The 9,891-nt window shown below is 42.6% G+C and overlaps 1 protein-coding gene across 1 annotated transcript; it reads left to right on the top strand.

The window, feature by feature from the left end:
* The first annotated feature begins 290 nt into the window (after positions 1-290).
* CALR (calreticulin) lies at positions 291-9,720 on the top strand. Its single transcript, XM_033172856.1, has 9 exons — positions 291-447; positions 3,032-3,133; positions 3,446-3,649; positions 4,111-4,205; positions 4,994-5,203; positions 5,407-5,520; positions 5,983-6,126; positions 6,936-7,028; positions 8,604-9,720. The coding sequence occupies exons 1-9, from the start codon at positions 360-362 to the stop codon at positions 8,802-8,804; spliced, it is 1,251 nt and encodes a 416-aa protein (XP_033028747.1). The 5' UTR covers positions 291-359; the 3' UTR covers positions 8,805-9,720.
* The last annotated feature ends 171 nt before the right edge of the window (positions 9,721-9,891 follow it).

Below are 9,891 nucleotides of genomic sequence, written 5' to 3'. Positions count from 1 at the left end.
ATCGGGTGACGCACCCACGGCGGAGGGGAGGGGGGCGGCTCCCCCCGAACGCGTGGTCGTGCCTCATTGGCCGGGACCGGCGGCCAATAAGAAGCAGCCATCTGGGACGCAAACGTTCGGGGGTGCCGCCTTGCTCGCCGCGCTGTCGGCGGACCAATAGCTGCGCCAGCCAGGGCCGGATGGAGCAATCGGAGCGCGGCGTGGGCGGGCGTTCGGAGGAGAGCCGTATAAAAGAGCACCGAAAGCTACTCGCCGGCCGCAGTCGCTCTGTAGTCGGTGTCCTCCTTCGGAGCTGGAAGCGGAGCTTGTGCTCTTCTTTAAAGGGCCGCCGCGCGGGGGAATAAAATCTAAACAGGGAGATGGGTCCCTTCTTCGCCTTCTGCTCTCTGCTGGCTCTCGCGTCGGCCGGGCCTGCCCAGTACTTCAGGGAGGAGTTCGGGGACGGAGGTGAGGGTCACTGCTCGCTGGGGGGGGGGGGGCGAGTTGGAGGCTCCCGGGGGCCGGATGGGCTTCCCTTGGGTCGCGGGGGTTTAGGCCTCGCTTGGGGCTGTGCAGCCTGAGGATAGGCGGGGGGGGGGGCCGCCTCGATGTAATTGCTCCCCCCGCCATCTTACGAGGCTCTTGCCCCCCCCCCCCGAATTGTCAAGTGTCGTATGACAAGAACGCGATATTCGCCTTTCCTTGCAGCCCTTCAGGGTATTTCCACGCGTGCCTCGGCGATGCGGCCTCGGGAGGACGGACGGGGTCGGCGTTATTCCCATGTTGAGGGTGGCCCCGAGGGGTGGAGGCCCCTCTGCGGCTTAAGCCAGCAAAGGCCGAGGCACGACTGGGAGCGGACCGGGTTTCGGTTCCGGAGGGGGGGGGCGGGCGAGCGAGGGCCGCAGCTGTCAGATCCAGGAGGAAGAAAGCGTTCCTTAAGGATGGTGTAGAGAGTGAGAAGGGGCTGGCTTGCTTGGGAGTTACAGGATCCTGTCACATGAAGGGCAGCATGTGGAAAGGAACTTATGGCTGCTCTCCCCCCCCCCCAAGGTAAAAATGGGCATCTAAGAAGCCTTGCACCTTAAGAGGGGGAACTTGTGCGAAGGATGCATCCATTCTGTCTGTCACACTCCTTCCCATTTTTTTCAGGAGCAACTCAGCCTGCCAATACTCTTCTCATTTCACAGGAGCAGCTTCATATGCTACCTTTGAGAGTTGCTGTTTTTCAGAGCCTCGCTTGAGAGAAACTAGCAGATGTGATGGAACCTGCTATAACCTCCCCCCCCCCCCCAGCACACACACCTACCTTGGGGAGGATGCCACCTTAACTGCATGTGTGACAAGGACATAGGTCTTGTTGTGTCTGGGATGCGATGGGGAGTTGGTAATTAAGCCATAATCAGCAGGGGCCATGGGGATTTAGAACACTGGCTAAATAGCGCGCTGTGGGGATGTCTCTAGAACACACAGACCGCCCATTGCTGGAGTATCGAAAATGACAGGTGCATCCTGGTGTGGATAATTGAAAAGCAGTGTAGACACTGCCAGCTGTTTTTTTTTCCTTAAAAACCCTACAGAAAAAAAGGTGGTTTTCATGTGTTATGTGCATGGCTGTAAGGATAGAAATGGGTGTTGGTGGAAGATGGGAGTGGAAGCTGTTTAGCTTGTTTTAGCACCTCAAGAAGGATCAGATTTTGGTATACCACTGTTGCAGGAGTCAACTATTGTCCAGTAGAGCCTTTTGATAACACTAGCTGAAATTGTCAGTATTCAGGCCCAGCTGCTGTGGAGCGTCTGACATGTGTCTTCTCCTCTTCCTCTTTGTAGAAATTTAAGCTGCAATCTCATCCATTTAACCTGGAGTAAACCATGTTTAACACATTGGCATATGATTTTGACATCTATAGGATTGTTTGTTAATCATTTCATTTGTGAACCTGAACACTTTTAATTACACCTTTTTTATTTAAATATTTTTCATTGCAAAGCTGTTTCATTAGAAAGCCATGCAGTTGCAGTGCCCTGTCTTAAATGGGACCAGTACCCCAAAAGTGAAGATATTAATACTGCTTTTCTGTTGTAGCATATTATATGTAGGCATTTTACGGTGGATAGAAATTGGGTAGATCATTTGCGTCTGCAGTGATCAGGTAAAGCACGTTCTTATTCACTGCTGAAATTGTTGCTAGGATTTTGCAGGTTAAGACAAGTGTTTTATCTTAACAAATTCTAGTTCAAATTCATGTTAACTTACACATGATCAGAATTTGCTCACTAATCATTTTTTGCATTCCACCCTTTTAATGAGCTATGGGCCAAATTCATGTTACCAACTTCATCTTCCACAGCCTTGTGAAGTAGATCCGGCTGGGAGGAAAGATCAAGGGAACCCACAAAAATAGAGGACCATTTAGTAAACCACAATTCACTAACTTGGTGCATGCCTGCTGAGGAATCGGCATACAGATCTCATATGCATCACAGCATTGGAAAGGGGTTGGGATGTTGGCTACATAAAAATCCTTTATTTTCTGTCACAGAACCCATTATATGCTAAATCACTGTAATCACTTCAAGCAAAGTAGATGTTGTGTTGGGCATTTGTCCTGAGACTGCCACTGCCATCACATGTCATGGCCAAGAGCAAGGTTTGGGACCCAGCTCATACCTGTAGTTATCATACCAGATAGTCCATTATTGTATCCAGTATATTATGGTGACTCAGTTTACCTTGCTTCAAGTTGAGTGGTAAGCTGATTTTAAAAGAATCAAGGTGGGGCCTGATCTTTTGCAACCAAAACTGACTGATTTTGACTGACGTTTTGCTTCCTTGTACAGGCTCACTGCAACATTGCAAAAACATTGTAAGCTTGTTGCAAAAATTATTTTTGTAACTGAACAGAAAAAAATGTTTGTGCCACATGTTGCATTTGAAAGGTTTGATTTGCCCTCTCTGATCTTGGGAGCATTTGTAGCCCAGTGTTAACCAAATGTATGTGGTGAATCATTGTAGCTCTTTAGTTTCAAAATTTGTTCCTTTTGTTCCTTTTAGATGCCTGGACAAGCCGTTGGGTAGAATCAAAGCACAAGTCTGACTATGGGAAATTCAAGCTTACTGCTGGCAAATTCTATGGAGATGCAGAGAAAGACAAAGGTAAGTATATGTTCTCTTAATTCAGTCAAAAATGGAGTCCTAAATCTGAAGGTGATGATTGCAACGCTGCACAGGATCAGGCTTGCCTTATTAAATGGTAGCATATCAGGGCAATCCCTGAGTTTTCACTTGCCACAACTTTCGTAGACAGACTTGTAAACATTGGATTATTCTTCCACTTCTGGTCCCCCAGGTAATAAAAAACTTGAGAGGGTTTATGTGATGGTATTGTATAATCAGATTTGCACGCTATTGTCATCTAGAATGATATCCTGGTCTCTTACGCACCTTGACTGTGTTTCATCTTCCCAGGACTTCAGACAAGTCAGGATGCTCGTTTCTATGCACTCTCAGCTCTCTTTGATCGCTTCAGCAACAAGGATAAGACCCTGGTAGTCCAGTTCACAGTGAAACACGAACAAAACATTGACTGTGGAGGTGGCTATGTGAAACTCTTCCCCTCAACCCTGAACCAAGAGGACATGCATGGGGATTCTGAGTACAACATCATGTTTGGTGAGTGTGCTTGCTTGAAATACATACTTGTCTGGGCAGTTGCTAATCTGTAAGACTGTAGGAGGGGGGTTGGGTCAACAAGAGGCCCATGCAGCAAATTGAGAGTTGATACTCCTTCCCTTGGGCCTCAATGTATTCCAGTTAATGGGCATGGTGGTGTTTGGTTTTTAGAGGGCAGGGGGTATAGCCTTGCATGATGCTAGGCAAGCATTGGAAACCATTCTACAACGCTTACATCAGTCTGCTTTTGGAATGGCACCTAATCTGAGAAATAACGTTTGTTATTGGATGATTAAGCTATGCAGAAGTGAACCCCTGAGTATTTTCTGTATTCTTGTAGGTGGGCATTGTGGTGTTATTCTGAGACTGAATTGAATGCTTACTGCCTCCTTTTGATTATCTGGGTGTGGGCCTCCATTTTAATTCTGTTATGAATCTTATGTCCTTTGTCTCCAATGCAGGTCCTGATATCTGTGGCCCAGGTACCAAGAAAGTTCATGTGATCTTCAACTACAAAGGCAAAAATGTCTTAATCAATAAGGACATCCGTTGTAAAGTGAGTGTCTGGAGACCTAACTGAGCAAAGTCCTCCTTTTGAAATTCTGATCCTAGAAAAAAGCAGTATGGATAAAAATGAATAGAATTGATATTAATTAAATCAAACCAGATATTAGGTTGTATTCCCCAAAGTTAATATTGGACTGCACCCAATGAGATCACTGGCCATTGTTTTAAATGGAGCTACTCTGCATAGGCCTACCATTGGGTAGAATCTTATAAATATGAAATTTCTTATCAATTTAACATTATGTTGGTGCTCTGTAACATATATATATATATAGTTAAATGAGGCTTTTGTCTAAATTGATACTTTTGTTCATTTATAAAATGCAACTATTTACATTCTAACATTCATTTTTTATATCATTAAAATAATACTACTCTGAATCTACCCAGAAACTTCAGCCTTGCCTCAAACAATTCTGGGCATTTGTTTGGAAATAGGAGAATTGTCCAGTGACCAGGTTTTGATATTTAATTGTTGTTCACAATAGAGGCTCTATGGAAATAAGGCACTCATAGGTAAAAAATGAAAGCATGCAAAATGTATTCAGTGTGATAGTGATGCAAAGCCTAGTTCTAAAAATGAAGCTGTGTAAATAATACTGTTTAGTTGTAAATTAACATGGTTTAGTAGTCAGACTTGTGCCATAGTTTAGGAAATGTATGCCGTATCAGTGGGAAGCTTGACTTAAATCTGCCTTTTTTTTCTTGCTGAAAAGCATTCCACCCTAGGCTAAAGGGAATGTGTTATCCTCAGTTTTAAGCTGTTTCCTTTGACAGGATGACGAGTTTACACATCTTTATACCCTCATTGTGCGGCCTGATAACACATATGAAGTAAAGATTGACAACAACAAAGTGGAGTCTGGTAGCTTGGAGGATGACTGGGATTTCCTGCCTCCCAAGAAAATTAAGGATCCAGAGGCAAAGAAACCAGATGACTGGGATGAAAGAGCTAAGATAGATGATCCTGAAGACACAAAACCAGAGGTTAGTGTATACTAGTGGTGGTATAGCACCAAGATTGTGACACTGTAGCTTCAACTGATGGCTGTCCAGAATCATAGAATTGTAGGGTTGGAAGGGACCCTGAGGGTCATTTAGCCCAACCCCCTGCAATGCAGGAAGGCAGTACTGATCTTGGTTGGGTGAGAATGTTGCCTAATACCTGTTTCCCCCCCAACTTGTATCAGGACTGGGATAAGCCAGAACATATTCCTGATCCTGATGCCAAGAAGCCTGAGGACTGGGATGAAGAGATGGATGGCGAGTGGGAACCACCAGTAATCCAAAATCCAGAATACAAGGTAAATTGCCCGCCCAATTGCCACAATGACACCCAATCAACTACCCCTTGCCGCAGACACCAATAACACACTGCAGACAATCTTTGGCTCGCGGCATCAACCAATCCCATGTTTCCCCATGTATAAGACGACCCCCTATTTTAAACATGTTTTTAGTAAAAAACAAAAACAAAAAAACCTAGTCTTATACATTAAAAAGTATGGTAATTGATGTCCTTTTTAAAAACACCACCAGAGCCTTATGTGGAATGTACACATACGTGTATAAAAAGGTTGAATTAAAACTGGAATTAATGCAAACCATTCATTTTTTATTACTGTTTGTCCCTTCCATGCTTATGTTATTAAACATGCTGGCCACCAAGTACTGGAGATTTATTTTAAAACTGGAAATTTCTGCTTTGCGTGTCGGTTATAGTAGGTTCTGGATTTCCTATGTTTTTTATTAATATATTTTTGCAGGGGGAGTGGAAACCTCGTCAGATAGACAACCCCAACTACAAAGGGAAATGGATTCATCCTGAGATAGATAATCCTGAGTACACTCCTGATCCTGACCTTTACTTCTTTGAAAACTTTGGTGTCATTGGCTTGGACTTGTGGCAGGTGAGTTCTTGATACGATATCCAACTTCTCCATGCTCATTTCATAACAAACAACATAAAAGAGAAGTTACCACATTCATATACCTGGCCAGAAGCTTACTATTAAAAAGTTCAGGTCAGATGTTAAGCATAGAAGAACGTTATCTAAGGATGCAAGTTTGCATAGTTTCCTGTTTTTCGAATACTTCTTGCCCCAACATCTGAATGTATTCTGGCTTTATTGTTGGCATTTCTGACTTTCAGGATTTTTGTATATACTCGTGTGGTGTATGCTTTGATGAACAGAAAACAAATTAACTTGATAAGATAAATTAGTTGCCACAGCTGCCAATTTTCTCAAGCATTCATTTAGTAGGGAAGCAGGATAAAAATTACTGAAATAAGTAATATAAATGTTAATAGAAATTGTGAGCAGTCTCAAATCTAAGGCAGTTTTGTGTCCAAACAGACACCAAATTATAGGAATACTGTAACTACAATGTAGTAATAAGAGAACATATAAACAGTCTTTATCCAAGATAATAATACTTATGCTGTCAAGGTGGTCTTGATTCAAAATGTATCAAAAGCAGCAGCTGCCATTTACAATTCTGTGATGTCTTATTCTGTGTTCAGCTGCAGAATTTATGAGAGAAAAGTAGAGTGTAAATACTTAAATGAATCTGGAGCTGATGGTGGAGAAATTATGGCTGATTTAAAGACCTACTTACAGTGTGATTGGAAGTGATGCTAAAATGCTTCATTGCTTTATAAGCTGTCAGAAAAACTTAGTTATGTAGAAACATTGGAGTTCATTGTTGTTTGCTACAGGTCAAGTCTGGCACCATTTTTGACAACTTCCTGATTACCGATGATGAGAAATTTGCTGAAGAAGTTGGCAATGAAACCTGGGGTGCCACTAAGGTGAGGAGTCATTTTTCTTGATCTTCATGGCCAGAGTCATCACCACATCATTACTTTGTTTTACCTTGGTTCTGTAAAGTGCTTTAAATGAATAATCTTCATCTCCACTTCAAATGAGCAAGTTCCAGATTCTGGGCTTTAGAAACTGCTATGGACTGTGTTAAAATGTTGAGAGTGACTTTTGGCCTCAATCTCATTCCTTCTATGATATATCATCCAAAACCAGTTTGAAGTTCATATTGTGTTACTGGTTTCATAATTTTTGACCTAGCAAAGCATTGAGAATTCTGGTGTGTGTTGCAAAAAACCATGAAGCCAAACAATGCTTCTCTCAATTCCTGCGGCCCGTATTAGCTCTGCTGGCTCAGCTCTCCCTGCCTCAAGCAGGGGGCACTGAATCATTAGAGCAGGCGCTGGCAAAAATCATGATACAGGAAAAACCATGGAAGCCAGCCAATGTCGCTCCATCCTTACATTGATATTCCACAATGTTTGTAATACCACAATATTTAGCTGGTGATATGGCACAATATTCAAAACCAAATATCACCCATCCCTACTGGGGGTGCGGGTCTTTCAACTCTGATTCTATTTGGAAATCAAATTTGTTTTCAACTGCTTTTCTTGCTGCTCCTTACTTTTTATCATTATGTTCTTAATACTTCATGATTAGCCCTGGAAGTATACAGGTGAAACTTGAAAAATTAGAATATCGTGGAGAGGTTCATTTCTTTCAGTAATTCAACTGAAAAGGGGAAACTAATATGAGATAAGACTCATGACATGCAAAGAGAGATATGTCAAGCCTTTATTTGTCATAATTGTGATGATTATGGGGTACAGGTGATGAGAACCCCAAATTAACAATTTCAACTTTGGGGTTTTCATCAGCTGTACGCCATAATCATCACAATTATAACAATCAAAGGCTTGACATATCTCGCTTTGCATGTCATGAGTCTATCTCATATATTAAACTCCAGTAGCTAATGAAAACAATTGCTTACATAAATGGACTTTTCTAAGATATTCTAATTTTTCGAGTTTCACCTGTAGTATGCTGAAGGGTGGGATATAGAAAGCTACGTTGGTGGATCAGAGCCAAGGCTCAGGCTTCTCTCAATAGCCAGATGCCTTGTCAAACACGGTGGTAAGGTATGGAAGTGATGGCCTTGCCCTGTTCATATGCAAGCAACTCCACATTTACATGGAGAGGTTGCATTCTGAGGCACTGCGTCCGTCAATGGGATGTGCATAAGCCTACCCTGTTCTGCCCCCTTGCCAATTGTGCACAAATGGGAAGTTGCCAACCTGAATATGGAGGTTTGATTTTGGCTTACTATCTGTTGTATTTGTTCATCTATCTGCCCTCCATGAGTTTTAAGTATGGAATGAACAAACACTCAAAGCTTGTAGCAATCACCTAACTTTTGTAAGTTATATGTTCTATGATATATCATTGCTGAGAGATGAGGGCAGCTGCATGGTTTTCAAGCCTTTAGCACCATACTACTGAGTCCTACTTAATATGATAACCCCTATTCAAGAACATATATCCCTTTAAATTGTCACTAGGATGCCGAGAAGAAAATGAAAGAGCAGCAGGATGAGGAGCAACGAAAGAAGCAGGAGGAAGAAGATAAGAAGAAGAAAGAAGAGGAAGGAGACGATGAGCCAGAGGGTGAAGATAATGAGGATGAAGAAGAGGATGAGGAGGAAGAGGAAGAAAAGGATGAGGAGGAAGAAACAGAGGGCCCACTGAAGGATGAGCTGTGATTAGGGGTGGTTAGGTGTGCTTGTTGGCTGAGCCTCGCCCTGGGCCTGTACCATGCAGTCTGCTTGGTTGAACCCAACAAAGGAGAGGGGATAACAGTAATGTCTCTATGAGACAAAAGAACTTTTTTTTTATTGGTGTGTGTGTTTGTCTTAACCCTCTTCCCAAATGTCATCAGTTATTCATTCATGTGTGTAGAGGGAGAACTAGAACCTGCATCCTGAGGTGGCTAAATGTAGGATAACCCTTTGAAATGGGGATGATGCCATTGACCATCTTTTTTTTTTTTTTTAAAGAATATGGCCACTTTTTCACAAGTTTGACTCCAGTCACGGATGTCCATAAAGCAGAACTTCCCTGTATTGACTGCCCTTTTGCTTATCCTTTTAAGATACTTGAAGCTCCAAATGGTGGTTTCATACTTAAAAGGGGTGGGATACCTGGGAATGGAATACTAGATGGCTTCCAGGAAACAAAATTGAGACAACCAGTATTGTATGATGTGTAAGACAAAGGATGTTGACATCCTGTCTTGTTCGAGGAGTAGTAAGTCACGTTTGCTTCTGTGCCCATTAGACAAATCAGGTGCTTTTTAAAAAAGCACACAAAATGCAATGAGCAAAGCAAACTTTTACTTTTAACCCAATTTGGATGGCACCCTTAGCTTTTAGATATTTCATATGACAGCCGTGTGTGTGTCAGGGTGTGGTGATGGTCATTGCAGAGCTTCAGCTGGAGGATCACTAGGGGTAGGGGTGATAAATTTCTGCTTTAGATGCGTCCTGGCAGAGAGCTAAGAACTGAAGAGCCTATGGAGGCAGAGACTAACACGAGGAGTCATCTCACTTGTTCACACTTGAATGTATGGAAGATTGAAGAAAATTTCTATTAAATTAAACTTCATGTCTGGCCCATAAACAGATTTGTTGTGTTGTACTGTGTTTGGATGAGTGTTGTACTCTGAGCTGCTATGTGCTCTATAGCAAAGCAAGGTCACTTGCTGAAAAGTGGTTTAAAAGTATATAAAATTCTACTCTTGAAAGAGTATATAGGATAGTAGAAAATAAATGACAGCATGGCTACTGTCTA

The sequence above is a fragment of the Lacerta agilis genome, chromosome 16 (assembly GCF_009819535.1).
Source record: "Lacerta agilis isolate rLacAgi1 chromosome 16, rLacAgi1.pri, whole genome shotgun sequence".
In the NCBI taxonomy this organism is placed as follows: domain Eukaryota; kingdom Metazoa; phylum Chordata; class Lepidosauria; order Squamata; family Lacertidae; genus Lacerta; species Lacerta agilis.
The sequence above is the reverse complement of the archived record's forward strand: the minus strand, read 5'-3'. Positions and strand labels throughout refer to the sequence as shown.

Bases quoted from the DNA above. Each gene is read 5' to 3' on its own strand.
- CALR (XM_033172856.1), top strand. From the start codon at position 360: ATGGGTCCCTTCTTCGCCTTCTGCTCTCTGCTGGCTCTCGCGTCGGCC. The intron at 448-3,031 runs GTGAGGGTCACT...TGTTCCTTTTAG, and splicing joins GGAGGAGTTCGGGGACGGAG to ATGCCTGGACAAGCCGTTGG. The intron at 5,521-5,982 runs GTAAATTGCCCG...ATATTTTTGCAG, and splicing joins TCCAAAATCCAGAATACAAG to GGGGAGTGGAAACCTCGTCA.